Source organism: Corvus cornix, chromosome 4 (assembly GCF_000738735.6).
Source record: "Corvus cornix cornix isolate S_Up_H32 chromosome 4, ASM73873v5, whole genome shotgun sequence".
In the NCBI taxonomy this organism is placed as follows: domain Eukaryota; kingdom Metazoa; phylum Chordata; class Aves; order Passeriformes; family Corvidae; genus Corvus; species Corvus cornix.
The window spans coordinates 33,447,123-33,465,845 of record NC_046334.1 but is presented as its reverse complement, the minus strand read 5'-3'; the positions used below and the strand labels follow the sequence as shown (position 1 = coordinate 33,465,845).

Below are 18,723 nucleotides of genomic sequence, written 5' to 3'. Positions count from 1 at the left end.
GGTGGCCGGGGCGCTGCTGGCGGGGCGGGGTGGCGGCGCTGGCCGTGACAAGCCGCCGGCAGGGCCGCGCCGGGAGCGCCCATTAAACGCCGCTCGGGCGGCCGAGGCGGGAGGCGGTGATGGCGCTGACGGCGGAGAGGCGGCGGCAGAACCTGGACAACGTGAGCGCGGCGGGCGGGAGCGGGGCCGCGGCCGCGGGGGCCCCGCCCGGGTGAGCGGCCGGGCTGCCGCTGAGGGTGGGCGCCGCCGGGCGAGCGCCTCGTGTTCCTTGCCGTCTCTTCCTTCCGCCTCCTCCTGGGTGTTTTATGTCCCGGGCGCCCGAGGCTTTATCTGTTTCTTCCGGGGGAGCCGCCGGCCCAGGCGCCTCCCCAGTGGCCCTTTCGGAAGTGAGGAGGCCGCCGCGGCCCCTCGCTCCCCGCGCTGCCCCTCCCCAGCCGGGTTTGGAATAACCCCGAGGCATTTGGGCCTGGGATTTTTTTTTTTTTAGTCTCTAATCAAGGCTGCTCGTGTGTCTCCTTCAGGTTTTCTGGTTTATTTTTCCATAGGCGGGTCCTGTCAGTGCCATCTCTGGATTATGTGCTGTTCGCTGGCATGACCACAGCGTTTTTGTGTTTGTTTGGATGTTTCTCCCCGCCCCAGCTGGAAGCCTGTGTGGGCAAGGCTTGCTGGCTGTGGCTTGTTCCTGTCTGCCCTCCTCCTCCTCCTGGTGCTGGGCTGCTGTGGAAGTTGTCACATGCTGGAAGTGGATCAGGGAGCCAAGTGGCTGAAGCTTTAACCTTGTCCTGAGCAGCAGTGCCAAACAAGTCCATGTTTAAGGCGTTTTGGCTTTTGACAGCTCTGGTTTCAGCTCAGCTTAATGAAATGAAACCTGTGTTTGCTCTAGTTAGGATATTTACTAAATTGTTTTAATGTCTGCATGGGATCATCATATCCCATGCTTTAATTCCCCTCCTCTCCATTTTGTCTATAATAATACCTATTTGAAGAGATTATGTTATCTGGTTCTTCCTAATATTGGCTGTATTTTAGGATGCAAAGATGGATTGTAGCCAGTCTTGTAGAGAAAGTAGCATGGTCAAAGCTCTGATAAAGCTGTGTCTGTGAAGGAGTGCCCTGATCTCTCATGGTATTGCAGAAATGGTGAATCATTTGTTCCCATGAGACAAAGGATATTGTCCTAAGGAGAATTGCTGTGTTTGTGGGAGATGTGAGCTGTTAACCCTGCTATTGATTCTGTGATCATAAAATGGTTTGGGTTGAAGGTTCTTTAAATATCTATTTCCAACCCCCCTGCCATGGGCAGGAACACCTTCCACTAGACCAGGTTGCTCAAAACTCCATCCAGCCTGGCCTTAAACACTTCCAGAAATGTGACATCCATAGCTTCACTAGACAGCCTGTTCTAGTGTCTCTCCACCTTCATAGTAATGAATTTCTTACTGATGTGTAATCTAAAGAATAAGGCAAGATGCCTTGGCTGCTGGAGTGTTGGTCCTTGCTTTCAGAGCTTAAGATTGTACCTGGCCTGTGAAAACAGGCAAACGAGGGAGAGAGGTTATCTTTGCTCTCTTGCTTCTGGATTTTGTATCAGTGACATAAGAGGAGTGCCAATTCTAAACATTTAGGTGTGCAGTAAAAGGTCATCTTACCAGGCAGGTATTTCAGTAAGGGTCATTTACAGTCAAAAACTGGGCTAATTAAAAAGTTATCAAATAACTGAGGGTGGTCTGTTCACACTTCTCTGTGGTAGGGCAGGTGTATAGTATTCACAGTTCTAAAATAAAACTGGTTGTTGACTGAAATAACCCTTGATGACTACTTCCTTCACTGTAGACAGTTGTCTGCAGGTGAAATAACACTGGGGGAGACAATCTACACTGTCCTCATTGACATGAAGTATAAACCTAGGTCTAATCCCTCTCTTCCTGTGCTAGTGTCTAGAAGGATGGTGTGCCTCACTTGTCTCGAGTCTTATGCTGCCTTCTCTCATGGCAAAGAGAAGTCCTCAGTTCATAAAACAGGAAATAGCCCAGAGGCCCCTTGTTACAGCGGAGATACTGTAACACGCATATATCAAACCAGGAGTCCCGTGGAAAAGAAATACATATGTGGACAGATTCTTGATAGCTGTTTCAGAGAGATGTTTATTTCTCCAGCCGCATGGCCGGGGCTCTGCCCAGGAACTGTTCCAGTCACGGGACCAAGGGTCCTTCTGCCCGCGCAGGGAACACAAACCAACCCATGGGAACGAGGCTGAGCAGGGGCAGGGAAACCCCGTGTCTGTGCCCTCAGGGCCCCTCTGCCAGGGCTACACGGCGGGGGAGGGACCCCAACAGCCCCTGGCATGTCTGAATAGTCAGAAGTCTGGAGTGGGATGGGGTCTGCCCTTGTTTTGTTGCTCTGGGCTGTGGTTGGTATCACTGAGAAGAGCTGTCAAAACTTGAGTGGAACTCTTCAGTTACTTTATCTTCTGAGGCAAGGGACGTGTAACAAGACGCTAAGAGAGAAACTGTAGCAATTTTGGCCATCATGGTGCCTGTGTACATTTCACTTAATATGTATTGAATGACCTTGTCCTGGCCTGAAAGGAGCAGGGATGCACAGCTGTGCGGCAAGTTCCTTGTCCAAGGTTTTTCCCTCCACTCATAATTAGTTTTACCTTCTGCTTAGTAAAAGATACTACATTTGAGCCGTATGTGAAGTCAAAGACCTAATACTTGGCTCCAACATGACAAGGGTGGGCTGCATTCTCTCTAGTGTAGGCAGAGAACATCTTGCTCAGCACTTGGTAGCATCTTCTTCCCTCTGTGTACTGCTGCTTCTTTCTTGCCCAAGTTCAGTTCCGGTTTTGGTGTTTTGACATGTCAGTAGTATCAGAGGCTGAATCCCTCAGAACTGTTACAGTGCAGTTTTGTTGTTGCCTCCAACTGTAGTTGGACAGAAGTGAGAACAACAAAGAGTTTTGCAGTACCTGTATAAAGTATGTGAGAGAGATTTTGTCACTTTTTCTACATTTTCCTGTAAATATACTAATGCTTCTGATATCTCTCGGGGCTGAAGCTCAGATATTTGTAATACATTTTAAAGGCTAAAGTTCCTGAAGACTCAGTGTGATACTAGGAAGTAGATTAGTATTGGATTCCTAAGGGACTGAGTTCTCACATAAAGGTATGGTGAGAGTTTACCTAGAGTTTAAGAGCTTGTCTCAAGATATTAACCTATTGGGTTTTTTTTCCCCCCTCAGGGCTTGATTTGCTAACAGAAAATTCCTAGACCTTTGTACTTTACTTTTAGAGCTTACCTGTTGCTATTGTTTGCTCTCTCCTTCTGTTCTAGGGTTCCTTGGAAATAACACAGAGTTTGGAAGATGATCCTCTACTGGATGCACCACTTATTTCGTCTCATACGTTGCATTCCCAGCTGAGGCCAAAATTTCATGCTATCCCAGTAGTTCTCCTTGCCAATTTCCTGTTGCTAATACATGTAAGTTTAAGAAGCATGATTTCCCTAAGAAAACTTGCTATCTCTCTTCTGAATCCTTACTGTTCCTGTGACAGAATTCTGATGATATGATAGGGAATTGCGTACACTGTTCTTCCAAACCAGTGAGGTCCCCTTTGCCAATACATTTTGATAGTGTATGTGTTATCAGATACTTGCTGCCTTCTCATTCTGGTTGTGACACATCTTGTTAGGAAGAAGAGCATTTTAAATAGTACTTCTTCTATGCTGTTGGAAATTTACTTAAAAAATAATATTACTGCTGTAGAAGTGCTATACTGGTTGTAGAGGGCTGATAGTTTTAATGCCATGCCTTCTGAGAGCAAATGTAATTGCAGAGAGAAGGTAACTAAAAAAGTAAAGCTGGACTTGCTTAGGTGGTGTTGCATGGTAGTGGATGGAGAGAGAAATTAATCCAAGTGTAACTTCCTGTTCTCACTTCTGGAGGTTAAGAGCAAAAAAGCACAAATACTGAACAGTATCTAGGCATTTGTGGGGGTTGGTGGACAGAAGCAGAGAGAGTCCTGCCTAGTAATGAGTTTGTCCTTGATAAGCTGAAGAGGCTTGTCGTTGCTTGTGAGTGTGTGGCAGCCAGATACGAAGAAGGAAGGCTGAAGAGCTCTGAGCCTAAGATCTGACTGAAATAGCACTTTCATGCCTTTTAGGTGCATGGGTTAGCAGTGGACTTGGTAGTGTTAAGTAAATGGTGGACTTGGTGATCTTAAAGGGTCTTTTCCAACCTAGATTCTATGATTCTGTAGTACCAGTGACACGAGCTATTTTAGAGCTTCATTTGATCTAAAACAAAAAATAGTGTGCCCAGTGCTCTTGAAAACATGCTCTCTGCCAGAACCATGTACCAGCCTCTAAGGTCTTTCTTTGGGCAGCTGCATAAAGCTGTTCAATGTGCTTTAGCCTTCTAATTTTAGGAGTAGATGTTTTGCAGGCCTTGTAGTAGTATCAAGAAATGCTTCTCTGGCTGTCAAGTAGACTTAAGAAAGACTTTTGCTGTTCTGCTGAATAGACTACCAAAATGCCCAGTGGAAACCATGTATCCAGCTTTATTTTTATTCCCTTCCCCTACCAGAAGAACTCTGTGCCATCCCATTATAGAAGGCACTTGAAGTCTGCTATTAGTAATAGAGCAGTGAATATTTTTCTGCCAAGCCTTGGGGCTTTACTATCTACTACCATAGCTGATGCAGCCAAATATCTGTCACCCAGATCCTAGGAAACTGCTGCCTGTTCTTCCCCCCACCTTTTCCTCGCTCCTGCAAATGGAGAGAAGTGTGGGTAGGTTAAATGGGAAAACTTCTGTGGCATCTGTCAACACACTTTTTCACAGGTTGTCTCATTGCTGTTGCTGAACCTGCTTCAGTGACTAGTTGGTCCTTGGAGCAAAATGGAGAAGTATCCTTTTCTGTTGGCAAAATAGCATTATAATTGCTACCTGGAGTGGCACTGTCTCTCTCACTGAAAAGATGGATAGGGAAAACAAGCTTGTTAGATTTCTATCCCCTATGCTTCTGCAAACATGCATTAATCTTGTGGAATGTGGAGAGAGGCCAGACTGACTTCTGATGCACAGCCTGCCAAAGGGGTAAATGTCCTGGAGAAGTTAAGCCATCACAGTATTATACAGTAGAGCTGTAATGCATCTCTAAAGTAATTTGTATGTAACTTGGAATATTTTTTCTTCATCTTCTGGTGCCAAGAAATGGAGCTAGGTAGCAAAATAGCTGCTGTGGTGCAGCTGCCTAGTTACATACAAATCTGGAAAGTATGGGTAGGATATGCTGGAGGGTGGTGGGACTGGATTTTTGAGTGCCTTTCCTTTTGCCAAGCCTTGCTTTTCTGAAGGCTTCCCATCAGGAGGCTGGAGAGCAATGTGAAGTGTACAGACTAGAAATAATTTCTTTATATTAATCCTGTCTTTCCTTAATCCTCTGTGTGTGTACGCATACACAAAATTGAACTTAAATACTACTCTTTGTAAGAATAACTTTTTGTATGTAAAAATATGTGAGGGGTGAAACACTTGTTATTGAACTGCGCAACAATGCAAGCAAAATATGTTTAATAAATACCACTCTAAATGCCAGCTTCCTGTTTCCTCTTGTATACACTATTGTGGTAGTTTAGTCAAGATGCAGTGCTAGGTCATTCCTGCTTGCAACAGTTTAATATAGCTATTTTCTGTACTAAAATGCATTCCTAACTCCTGGAAGGAGTAGAACTAAATGTGTCACTATTGCAAAATGGCAAACCAAACAGTAAACAGATCAAATAAAATAGCTGAGTTATTCTTAGCTTTGTAAGAAAAGAAGGTGCTAAAATAATAGATTAAACAAATGATAAACCTTCCTCTTATTTAACTACTTAATCTAGCTACTTAACCTATCTCAGGATAATATGGTTTTATGGGTAATGTGGAGTACACTCCTATTTTGGTTTGGGTTTTTTTCCTTCCACCTTCTATCCTATCTGTCCTCTGTACTGTCTCTTTTAGGTATTGACAATTGTGTGAAAATGATTCCCCTTTTTTGCTTCCTCCCCAGTTGCCTAACTCTGGTCACAACCAGAGCAAGCTAAGGGCAGTTTGTCTCAAAAGTAATTAAGTCATTCTGAAAAGTTAATTTTTGTGAAGAATGTTGCTTGACGAAGTACAAAAATAGGAAATATAAGTTCAAGAGGGTGGAAAGGGGGTGGTGGGATTTTAAATATTCGTAGAACTACATATGGAAACAAAGGGAACAGATGAAAATTGGGTGCTTTCCTCCATCTTTGGTTCTCTGTGCTGTTTCTGTTAGTTATGACATGCAGAACATCTGACACCTTTTTTTAAGCTAAGTGTATTAGAACTATTAGACATTTGCAGACTTGAGGCAAATAGATTTTTTTGTTGTTGTTGTTTTGTCTATAGAAGCTCTCAATTTACTTCTGTATTGGTGGGAGTTGTTTTTCTTTACAATTCTGTTTTAAAAATATTCCTGTTCTGTAGAATGAACCAGGATGAGAAAGTATAATATTATTCTTGCTCATTAAATGAACACAGTAGAGGAAATATTTTCTGTGGCAAAACTCTATAAGTATTAAGAAAGCCCTGTGTATATACATGTACCACAGGTAATATACATGTACCACAGGTAATATGCATCCACAACTTTGCCTCCTAATTGGCCGAAAGATTGCTGATGCCAAAAACTTGGAGAGGAGTCTAGAACACAGGAGAAGTTATGGCATAATGGCAGTAGTCTGAAAGGATAAGTATACATACAGTCTGACTATAAATGCAGTCTGACAATCTATCTGGTCATTCTGACATAAGTAAAAAGGTAAAATGGACAAATCTGATAGTAAATACACTAAAGAATTATTACCAGTTGGCAAAGAGGCCTACTCAGGGTTAATAATTCACTTTAAGTTACTATGATGATTCACTTTTCTAATGTCAACCTGGAGACTATCTTCAATGGCTGTAGTAAAGGGTGGATTTTCACTTAGGAAATGTCAATTTAAGGAAACATAGACTGTACCAATAAGATAAGAGCCTGTCCCACAGAGCAGTATTAAGTGTAATTGAATGAGTCTAAAAAGATGTGATTTTCTTTTATAGGAGCATGTATCAAGTTCTCCTTGAAGTAAAAAAGCATAGTAAGGAGGGTCCAGAAATGAAATAAATTCACTATGAAGAGTTGAGGAACAGTGAAATTGACTTAGTAGAAATTCTGGGAAGGGTGACAATTACCAGGTCTATTCTGCTGGAGACTGGTTGTCCTTCCTGGAAGTCAATCTTACTACTTAGCAATTTCAGTTATCTGTATGTTCCCAGAGTGGCATGTCGTGGTTGTAGCAAGTGTCTAATGTTTTATATGTTACCTCAACGCTAATTAAATCAATTCAGAAAGTAATGCATAATGAATAAACTACATAATCCTGGTTTTGTGTTGCAGGTTTTTTTCATATATAGAGCTAAATGTCGACTTGAAAGATTTTTCTTTCTTCCTTTCTCTTCCAGGTTGCTTTTGTTGTTCTAGCATTTTTAGCGGCTATGTTTTGTTCTTACCCCAATCCAAACCAAGATAAGTGCCCTGGAAACTACACTCACCCACTTAAAGTGCAGACTGTCATAATAATTGCAAAAGTAGTTCTGTGGGTTCTGCATATCTTTTTTGAACGGTATGTCCAGCACCACCACAGCAGAGTCAGAAGAAGAGGTTACTTCTCCATATACCGATCAACAAGGCATCTAAAAAGGCTTCCACTGCTGATACACGCCACAGGTTAGGTGAACTTGGGTTTTTTTCTTTATGAAGTTTTAAACTGTGACACAATAGAAGACTGAACAGTTTATATGTAATTTGTATTATATATTGTGAACTTCTGAAAACCTGCCTATGAGCACTTACAAATTATATTTTAGTCAGATGAACCTCTGGAGTGATCTTTCTTGTCTGCCAGATAGAGGTTGTAAGGAACTGTAGTGCAAAAATGCTCATGCATCTAAGGTTGAGTAAAACATTTAGTCATTAGCATTTAGTCTTCAGCCATAAAATATTCAGTCAGCAAGGTCTGTGTTTGACTGCTAGTGATCTTGATTGCATATTCATTTGTTTGGGTGCATATGTGGTAAGACTGCTAGTCCTTCCAGGAAGTGTGCTGCTCTTCTCTTTCAAGCTCAGCAATTCACATAGAAACAGATGAATTGCTTGTTGCTTAACTGAATTCAGTGAAAATAGCCGATTTTCTGGTCTTCATTGGGCTCTGTGTAACATTCTGCTCTATTTCTGATTGGCTTTTTCAACTTTGTATGGACAAAAGGTGGCATATAGGAGTGATTTAACTCTGTATTTTTAAGTTGCATCACTGGCAAGTTTAGCTGTAAAGTGTTGGTGAAACTAACTGGTGAAACTTTTCTACAAGTCACTTCCAAATCTGAAATCCATCTAACTTAAGGGGATTTTTCCCACAAATAGCAGTGGAAAAGGGCAGAGTGATGGCTTTTACAGTATTTCGCCTCTTATAATCCTGGAGTAGATTTTTTTCACCAGAATTAATGAGTGAAATGGTCCTGTTCTATATAAAAACCTACCTTTTTTTCCAGAGAGTCCCTAAAAGCTCTAGTCAGCTTGGTAAATGCACAACACTTCAGGCTCTGGCCACTAGATAGAGCTCTGAAGATGTAGAAGTGTTTGGAATGCAGTGACAAAAGCAAGCTACAGGAGGCTTAAGGATGTAGAAGGACTATTTCTTCGTGTTGCAGTGTAATCTGCAATACTGAGCCCTGCTTTCAGTCTTGGAGCCCAGTTCTCCCCTGCTAGACAAACTCTGGACATTTGTGACTGTTCAGGTGCAATCAGGTGTGTGCTGTAGAATTTTGATCATCTCTTGTTCTGAAGGTAGTTCTTCCATTACTGCAAGCTTCCTGCCATGGTAATGACTGCTGATACCACTTCTTTCACTTGACTGACACTGAAGGAAAGAGAACTGCACAGTTCCCTAGCTATATGAATAGTCTTTATAAATTTAGTACTTTACCCAGACACTGGTTATAACATTTTTACAGGAAGGAAGAGAACATTTCACACTCAGCGTCAGAAAAGAGGGTGTATAAAGAATTAAAAATGCTTTTTAGGTCTGTAACTCAGTATTTTTTCTCCTTGATTAATTGTACTCGTTCCCATTAAACTTTCAGTAACGTTCAAGTATTAAGATAATAGCTGGGCAAGTGGAAGCCTATACAAATAGGCTTTGAAAGGAAGGTGTTTAGGTTTTTTTGCTCTTTTAGCCTAATTTAAATATATTTTAAATCCACTACTTGAAGGAAAATACTCCCTCATTTTCAGCTGATTGATGTGATCTCTTAGGAATTGAAGGAATGGGTAAGATGGATATCATCAGCAAAGCCAGAAACTGTTTAAACCCCTGTACATGTTTTAGGTATTTCTAGTGTGTTTCTTCGACTCTTGTTTTTTAAGTCAGAAGAATCTATAAGAAAACTTATCATTGTCTACCATTACAGTCATATGCTGAATTTAAACTTTATTTTGCTACCAGCACATATAAACTTGCATGTTAAGGAAATTAGCTGTAGGGGCAAGTACGGTATGAAATGGAAAAGCATTACTGAAATGTTGCAGCATAATGCAGATACTGGGGATGAGAAAGTATTAATTTATTTTCAATAGCTAATAAGATTAGTAAGTCTGTAAAATATAACATTTGTTTTCTAGGTAATACAGCCCTGCTCTTGATTCTGTCAGTGCAGCATTCCTTTCCTGATCACAGTAAGGTGTACCTGTATCTTATCCTGGGAGTCCTGAGCCTGGAGATGATTAGTTCCCTGACATGCTTAGTGATTTACACAGGTGAGAGAGGCAAGCTTTGCCTTCTTGTGTGAGATTCATTATAGCTGGTACTCAACTGTTTTGTTTGCCCTCACTGTAGTTCGCTTGGGGTGCCCCAAGGTATTTAACTGCCATTATAAATACAGAACGATTCTGTGCTTGTAGAAAGAGAACTAAGGCGAATCCAAAACAAATTGGGAAAGGTTGTCAAGCTTGATTTGGTTCCAAGGGCTGCTAAATGAAAGCTCCATGTTATCTCAAAGCTGTTAATCCAGAGAAGTGGCAATAAATGCCTAATTGTTTCCAAAAGTATGCTGGGAACAGGTTTGTCCGTTTATCAGTGTTTCTCAAATGCATGCACCACAAGCTGTGAAGCAGTAAGAGCTGGCTGGCTTAGTCAGAACTGCTTCTGGGATTTACATGTGGGGTTTGCATACCTGATCGTGTGATTGTGCCTTATCCAGCCTCGTCCTCTTTCCCTGGTCCCACCCCAAAGGCTTTGGTTTCTCTTTGACACTAGAATGGAAGGTTTCTTCTTATATTTAAAAGAGGCATGGGTTCTGGAAGCTGTGATTGTATCAAAACAAGATACTGCTTTATAAAACTGTGAGGCTTTGCTTTGTGCAATCACTGTTGGTTAGTAAGGTTGTCTGCTTTAGGTTTGGTGTAACTTAAGGAGACGTGATAAAACACTTGCCTTTAAACTTTTCAAAACTGTCTAAAGTGTTGCTAAATAATGCTTAAAAGAAAACTTTGGTATGTTCATAGTAATGCAATGGCACACAGAGAAATACTGCCAAGTAGTTTGTTCATCTAGGAAATAAAATCTGTTCTTGACTCTTCTGCAACAGCATGAAAAATGCACCAAAAAATAAGGTCCCAGCCCTAAACTATGTCCTTGTCTTACAAGTGTGCATAAGCCTGAATACTGCAGGCTTGTCAGGCTTTCCCCTGAATGGCCCAGCATGGCTCAAGTAGACTGACTGTCCTCTGGAAGAATAAAGGCAGTGATGAGGGAATGCAATCATGGCAGTCCTAGAAAACTATTCTAAGAATGCTGGAGATCATCCCTTCTTTGCATACGCATACTTACTTTCCTGGGAAACTTGGGAAATAAGAGATAAATTGTAAAACTTTAATAGAATGTCAGGAATTCCAGAGAAATGCTATTTCTAGCCCTGAGGCCTGCTGGAGCTCAAAGAACTATATTGTGTGTCTCTTACCTTGACCAAAAAGGATAAGTGCAAGAAAGATGACCTTCATAGTAGTAAGATCTGAGCCTGTACTTCTGTAAGAACTCTCAAACTATTTTTCTGCTTGTCACCAAAAGCATATTGTTTCCTGACTTGTGCCAATTCCTGTGACCTTCAAATTCATTAACCAGTGTATACAGGGAAGTTGTGGGGTGCAGTGTTGTGCTTTCCAGCTAAAAGAGGCTTGAAGAAGGGTCCAGTGAATCCTGGAACTAAGGGGAAGAGTTGCATTGCTAGGAAGGAGTAAGGCAGTGTCTTTTAGCAACAGCTACCTTATCTCCTGAGCAGCTGCAAATCAATGTAAAATTCATTCTCTAAAGCTTGGTGTACAAAATTAGGGTTAATTTTCATGTGACTTTACACCTGCTGCAAGATGAGGAAGACCTCCAGTCACCCTAGGTTGCTTTTTCCAGTGGGTAGTGTAATTTATTTTCTTGTTTTCCATCCCAATGCTTGTTGAGGTAGGCTGGGAGACTCCTTGCAGGTCTGTCTTGTCTGTAGTGTTGGGTTTTAAAGTTTTTCAACATTTTAATACCAAATTAAGTCTGTACTGAGGCAAAGCAAATGTGTTTGGCCAATTTGAAAATACCCTGACAATCTGTAATGACATTCAGATGGGTTTTTTTCTCTCAGAGCAGACTATGTGACTGGATGGAAGCATGAAGCTTCTTTAATGGGATAGTTTTAAGGGCAGCTCTCTGCTGAGGTTTAGAGTTCCCCTCTTCAAGGCAAGCACTTAGCAGATGCTGCTAAGATAGTATCAGCTGAGGAACAATGGGGAGACTAAGGTAAATTTACACTAAAAACTACTAACCCACCCTTTTTCGTATTAGCATGTTACGCCTAAATTTTGGAGAGAAGGCAGCATCAGTTCACACATTGTTTCTGCACAGTGAAATAATTATTTAACTATTAGAATGAGACATAAATGCTTATCTGTAGAAGGTTCATGTACCTGACTTACTTTCCATTAAATAATTCTGTCCCACAAATCTAGGACTACCTGATTGTAATTCTAGGTATTTCCTCTTGCTTGTTGGAGCTGTTTATGAATTGTATGGTAGTCAATGTCCTGTGAAGGACTACTGTCTTCCTTAAGATTATCTCCGTGCAGGAGTGTGTGTATATAGCTGTAGGATGCAGAGGCAGAGATTCAGAAATCTACAAGGAATTGCTGTGATTGACCTATAATAGACTTGGCATATATAAATCGTTCAAGTGAGGTAAAAGTGCATGGAATGAAGTATGATACAGGCAGCTCTAAATGTCAGCTTACTATTCTAAGTTTTTTACTGCTAGGATAGGGGAGTAAAGCTTTAAAGGACTTACTAAATATATGGATTTAATTACTTTCTCACATACTTCTAATATCACTTGAATAAAAGACCAACATTCCCACAAACAACACATGTTGAGAATTCCACATCCATTCCTTTGTGGTTTTATTTGTAGAGAAATACCATAATAGAAATAACTAACCTTTGAGCCTAACTTGCAGTTAACCTCTGGAGGGTCTTAGCATTGTTTTAGCAGGGTGGCCTGTAATAAACCCCATCATACTACTGACTTGTAAGGACACTCCTCTGCTGCAGTAGTGTGGATTTCTCACAGAGCTGGATTGTAATGTTTTTCATGGCATTAGATGTATTGTTTCACAAGCAGCACTAACTGCAGAGTTCTGAATGCATACTCTGGATATTTTGATATTTTCTCTGAATCAGGATCTGACATTGAATGACTTTAAATATTTTCAGCTTCCTTTTTGAAATAATGCAGAGGGTGCCTACAACTTTTCCCACCCATCCCCATTCTACATCTGTTAAATTTAGCCTTAAACTTTATTCGCAGGTGCCCAGGAATGACTTCTGGGTTAGATAGCCAAGACTGCTAGGTTCACAATGGCTTTCTGTAGCAAGTCTGCCCTAGTCTGAGCAGGGAAACAAGCTGCTGCTTCATTGCAGCTAGTCTAGTTAAACTAGTATTTTTTGAAGAGCTTAAACTAGGAGTTCTGAACCAGCTACCAGTACACCACTTCTTACAAATTTTTTTATGGCATGTTGCTGAATTTATGGCCTGAATTTGGAGACTGAATCTTGGTACCCTCTAAAAGGCAACTAAGGTTTCACCCTCTCTTAAATGGCAGATTAAACTTTGCAGATGTTAAGCAGCATGTTCAAGGTTCCCCATTCAGGTCTTCTAAGCAGCAAGACTGAGGGGAGTAAAAGAAGCAAACCAATGAATCAATCAACTTGCCAAACTATCACTGATTTACAATCAAAGCAATTCCAGAAATGAGTAGAAATAGATTCTGCTTTTGCTTTCCCTCTTTCCCATTCTTCAGATTCCTTTACTGTCTTTCCATCTCCTATCCTAAGGGAATCTTAGGATCATCTGTTACAGATTTTAATAACCTAGACTTTGGTGTGAAAGCGCTCTTTTTTCCCTCACTTTCCAACTAACTTATAAAGCTTTCTTGCAGTGAAAATAAGCAACTTCAATCGTGCCAAGCCAAGACCTGACATAATTGAAGAAGAAAAGATGTATGCCTACCCTAGTCACATTACCTCAGAAGTTGGATTCAGGTAAGAATTTTGAATTCATTTTGTGCTGTGTTCAGCTATGGTATATAGGTAACACTAGTGTAATTGCATGATTTCCTGTAGACTTCCATGTAAATTGTAAACCTGTCAGCTAAACCAGAGGTGGGAATAACAGTTCTGAAGCAAACTATGCATAAGCCCCCCATTTTAGATGCACAGATGAGATGCAGCAGTCTTGTACTTTCTCCATAGTAAGTGACTGTGAATCTCTAATATAAATAACTGTGTTTAATCTGGTTTAGTTAATTTTATATGGGGTTTGAGGAAAGATACTGGTGTCTTACACTGTTACTTAAAGTAGGCCTACAGAAGCCTAGCTGCTTCAGCCAGTTTTTTCAGGGAAGGAAATATATTGTGGGCAGTTGATAGACAAAGAAGAAAACTTTGTAGCTCTGTTCTGTGCCAGCATTTGGACATGAGATTCTAGCAATGGATTTGGAATGCATTTTGAGTTTGGGAAGTAACTTTTAAGGTGTGGAGGGCACTTAAGGAGTAAGGAAGGTCTCAGTGGGCATAAAAGCTGTCCAACAGTAACTGAAACTGTCCCGGGCACCAAGACTTATTTTTTGTTTGTTCTTTGTGTACCTTCCAACTGCTCAAACATTTCCCAGTTGCTGAAATCAGTCTGGTATGACTTGACAAAAACTAGTAATTGAAAGTAACATGGATTTCTGTATAAGAATTGAATAAGAGATGTTCTACTATACTATGACTTGCTTCTATATGTGCTGCCTTCATGAAAGATTGACTAATGAGAGATGACTAATACTTTGGGACTTCCCCTGGTGTCGCAAATGCAGCATGCACATGCTTTTATGGAACTTGGAAGTAGATGTCCAGGATACAGGAAGGATTTAGAGTTGCCTTGAATTTTGATACTGTGTCTGACTTCCATTTTGATATAAAAACCATAGTGATTGCATGGTGGACCTCATTTCTTTCTCATTCATCTTCTCCCTTGAGAAATTCTCAAATGCCCAGGGAATGTGTCTGCAACAATGACCAGCTGAGGAAAAGACTCTGCTTATTTTTGATTAAAGAGTGCAAACTTCCTGTGAGAACTGATTGCAAAACCGTTATTTTAATTTAGCTCTATACAACTCTGACTCTCTTTCCCTTGAGAGTTAACATCTATTGAAAAGTGAATCCTGTCAGCCCTTCAGCTGACCTTGTTATAAGAATGTTTTTTGAATATCCTGACCTCTGCAACCTGAGCTACTGATCAGGAGCCTTAAGTTGGTAGTGCTCATTACTGGTTAAGGTTGCAAGTTTTCTGTTTACAAAACTTGTGCTCTTTACTTTTCCCAGTTTAGCTACAGTAGGTTTTTAATTGGACCTAAGCTTTCTTCCACTCAATATCCTTCTCAGCACTTTCTAAGAACTATGAAACAGGCAGTGTTCCTCCACAAAATGCTGTAAGGCTGAAGAACAACTTTCTCAGCTCTAAGATGCTCACAAGTGTACTGAGAGGGCAGATCCCAAGTCAGCTGAGAAGAAATAATATGTAAGGAAAGAGTAGACTACACTCAGGCATTGGTACTTCATCTTGCTGTATTTTAAAAATTCCTAATTAGATTTGACAAAATTCTGCACTTTGACAGACTTTTTTTTTTTTCTCAGTTAACTGGGCTTTACTTAAATGTTGCAGTGTTACTATCAGAGTTAAAATGAGGAATATCTGAAAGTTGGATGTATTTTAAGGGGGTGGGTAGTTGTACATGATGTTGTAGATCTGAAATAGCACAATGTTTTGGTACTGATGCTGTCATGGTATGTAACAGATATTGCTGTATATAGTAGCATATCATGTATGCTACTCCAGGTAAATCAAGAGATTTCTGTCTTAAACAGCTTATGATCTCCCACAGCTGAACAACAATACTATGCCTGCTCAAAACAAGCTTCCTAATATGTGTGGGAAAGATTCCATGGCTTTTGCTACAGTTCTAGCATGTTGTCCGTCTTGGTTTGTTAAACAGTAAGGTCCTCACTCTGTAAGTGTCTAGCAGGAAATACGTAACTCAGTTGTGTATACATGACATGAAGTTCAGCCAAACTTTTTCTTCCTGCCTTCTCATGCAAAATAGAGTAAAACCTAAAGGTGTTGGAGATTGCCTCTTCCCTCAAAAATTAGTTGATCCCAGAAAAAGTGAAATTAAAGGAAACAACTGTTTAAGTATGTGTTAATTAGCTCTGACATTTCACATATTGGAAGACTGCTGTCACTTACTGAAACCCGTATTTACTTTTGTTACTTCAAGGGAAAATTCCAGTTTAGAAGAGATAGTTGAGAAGCAAGGAGATGTAATAGAGTATCTTCAGCGACACAGTGCACTGCTCAGCAAGAGACTGTTGGCATTAACTTCTCAGCAAATCAAAACTTAACAGCATTTGGAAAACTGCTGCTGGAGCTCTGGAGGGGAACATGAAGTGATGTAATATCCAGACTGAGTTATACAGATGTGACTCTTCTTCAGTCATCTTTCATGTTTTGAAATAGAAGTTAAGCTGGAACAATAAGCTCTGCATACACTATGAACCTATTACAGCTGGACACTCTGGCTCTCTTCAAATCATCAGTTCTGGAAAAAAGTTCTTCAGCTTCAAGGATTTTTAATTCCTCATAAGTTGAAGTTGGACCTCACTTAATGGTTTAACTTTGCCCAGTTGTTGCTGTTATTTTATACTGCTGTGTAACCTTTAAGCTTCAGGCTACCAAAGTATTTTATATTTCTGGAGTACAAATTTGTTGTCTAGAAAAATCTGACTCACTAAGGGATGTATTTGCAGTTTCTATTGCTGAAGATGAGACTAGATGTGTCCTGTCACTGATTCCATTTACTTCCAGGGAGAGAGGTGGTATACTTCAGTCATCCAATACGGATACTTGTTTTCTAGATGCATCTCCTTTTCTCCTTTGTCAAGAAAGTGGAAAAATTTGGCATCCAACTTAGGATTATAAAAAAGTGGTGGGTGCCCTAAAAGTGCAAATCTCACATATAAGTTTGTGGTACAAAACCATGCAATGATAAGCAATTGTTCCAAGTTCTGGCTTTAAAACTTTAAGAGGGATCCTCAGGGCTGATGACTATCCCATTACTAGGAGTTTGTGTTAGTAACAAGATTCCAACTCTGCCAACTGAACTAACAGTGCAAAAATACTTGAGCATAAGCACTTCCATTGATCTAGTAACTAACTTGTGTTGAATGCTTTTAAAGGTGCTGTCAAAAATGCCTGTTACATACTTGCTCTTTACTTTGGAACTTCAAAAAATGTCAGCATCTTGATTCAAAAGCTGAAATGGTGTATGTGGGGAAGTGGAAAACAGCAGAAGACAGCAAGGTCTTTTAGAAGTTGAAGAAACAAGAATTCTTGGTTTTAATTTATGGTGAATTAAGGCTGGTGAAAGAAACACTTCGTTCTGGGTACTATTTTGTCTACCAGTGTAAACAAAGAATTATTTTAGAAGCCAATACCTCTGTGGGAATAGGGTAATCACTAATCAAAACTGGGAAGAAGACTCTCAAGAGGAGTGGTCTTGTAGTTGAATATAAGAAAGGAAAATTAATTCATCCTACTTTGGTGTTAGGGCACAACTTTAAAAGTAACTAGACTAGTGTGCAACAAATATGGGGGTTGTCTCATTCAAAGGAAAACAATAAATATTGGAGGTTTTGCTGCTATCCAACATTAGACTGTTCTCCTTAACTGTTGTTTTTTGAAAATGCAGCCAGAATTTTATAGCATACATGTAAGGAATAAAGTTATTTGTTTTTAGAACTTGGGTTTTGATGTGATTGTATATGTCAATTTATATAATTTCTATGAAAAGCGGTAAAATGTGACTGTGAAGTTCATGCACAATAAATGCAACCAAGGAAGAGTGTGAATTCTGTTATTTCTAAGCTCATGTACGTCTGGTTCCAACAGGCAATTTGTGCAGATTTTTCTGTTATGCTGAAGTTCTCACAGCAGTGTTGGCACTTAAAACTAGCAAAAACTCGCCAAACAAGGATAGCTGTGCACTTGTTTTGAAGCTTTAAGTTAGTTTTATTCCCCTTTTTGGGTAATGTTTTTTGCATCATGCTTCAGACTTCCCCCGCTACTTGTGTTTCTTTTCAGCACAGAGAAGTAGGCTGCATAGTGTAGCAGAAGAGGTTTCCTTTGTTTGGAAGTCATTGCTCAAACCTTCTTCCTCTCCTCTCTGACTTCTCAAGGTAAACCTTGGATTAACCAGTAGTGTTGACTTCTGTGGAACATGGTAGCTGGAAAGGAAAGCAAGTGTGGTTTGCTGTGTGCAAACATGTACATCTTTTGCCCTTTAAATGTTACCTTTCCTAAATATGCAAGTGATAACAAATGATAACTTTTAACAACCACCCACCCCTTGCACCAGTTTTATATCTTTATCATACTCTCAACTCTCTCTTGTTTTCTTAGTATCTTTAAGCTTTTTCTTTGGGCACGGTGGGGGCTTTTCACATTTGTATGGGCTCCAACCAGAAGCTGATAATCTTAACGACTCACCCTGAACACTTGAACCTCTGGCCATGCTAGAGCTACAGAGAACTGTCAAGTAGGAGCTGCTGCTGTGTGGCAGCCCCAAGCCCCTTGTTTGCACCAGATAGTCGAGGGCCAGCTGTGGCCCTGTTTGGAGGCAGGAACACTACTGAGCCCCCAGGTTCCCCTGTGCTGCCTGCCCCAGTGCATGGTGTGGCATTGCTGGGTGCTGTGGGCCTGGGTACCTGCCTCCCCCGGCCACCACCCTGCCCATGGCTGAGCCCCCTGGTCTACAGAAAGTGACTGCAGAGCTGCTCAGGGAGGCTGTGTGCAATCAGCTACTTGAAATGCCAAGTGAAAGGGGTGAATGGCTGCTGCTGTGCAAGGAAGATGAAGCTTAGCTGTGACCTTGCTGTGTCTGACATGCCACAGTGCTAAATTGAACAGTGAGTCCTAATTGTTCTGGTTCTACTGCATCCTGCTTATCAGACACCTCTGCTGCTGCAAGGTTGGCTGCTGGG

At 40.8% G+C, this 18,723-nt stretch overlaps 1 protein-coding gene across 1 annotated transcript; it reads left to right on the top strand.

Annotated features, from left to right (window-relative positions):
• The first annotated feature begins 31 nt into the window (after positions 1–31).
• Positions 32–17,592, top strand: TMEM192 (transmembrane protein 192). The gene is made up of 6 exons (XM_039550996.1): positions 32–161; positions 3,337–3,483; positions 7,520–7,784; positions 9,735–9,869; positions 13,581–13,683; positions 15,963–17,592. The coding sequence occupies exons 1-6, from the start codon at positions 120–122 to the stop codon at positions 16,084–16,086; spliced, it is 816 nt and encodes a 271-aa protein (XP_039406930.1). The 5' UTR covers positions 32–119; the 3' UTR covers positions 16,087–17,592.
• The last annotated feature ends 1,131 nt before the right edge of the window (positions 17,593–18,723 follow it).

What these genes read in the sequence shown, in the direction of transcription:
- TMEM192 (XM_039550996.1), top strand. Translation starts at nt 120, where the DNA reads ATGGCGCTGACGGCGGAGAGGCGGCGGCAGAACCTGGACAAC. An exon ending in ATTTCCTGTTGCTAATACAT is followed by an intron (nt 3,484 to 7,519) that starts GTAAGTTTAAGA and finishes TTTCTCTTCCAG; the next exon opens with GTTGCTTTTGTTGTTCTAGC. An exon ending in ACTGCTGATACACGCCACAG is followed by an intron (nt 7,785 to 9,734) that starts GTTAGGTGAACT and finishes TTTGTTTTCTAG; the next exon opens with GTAATACAGCCCTGCTCTTG.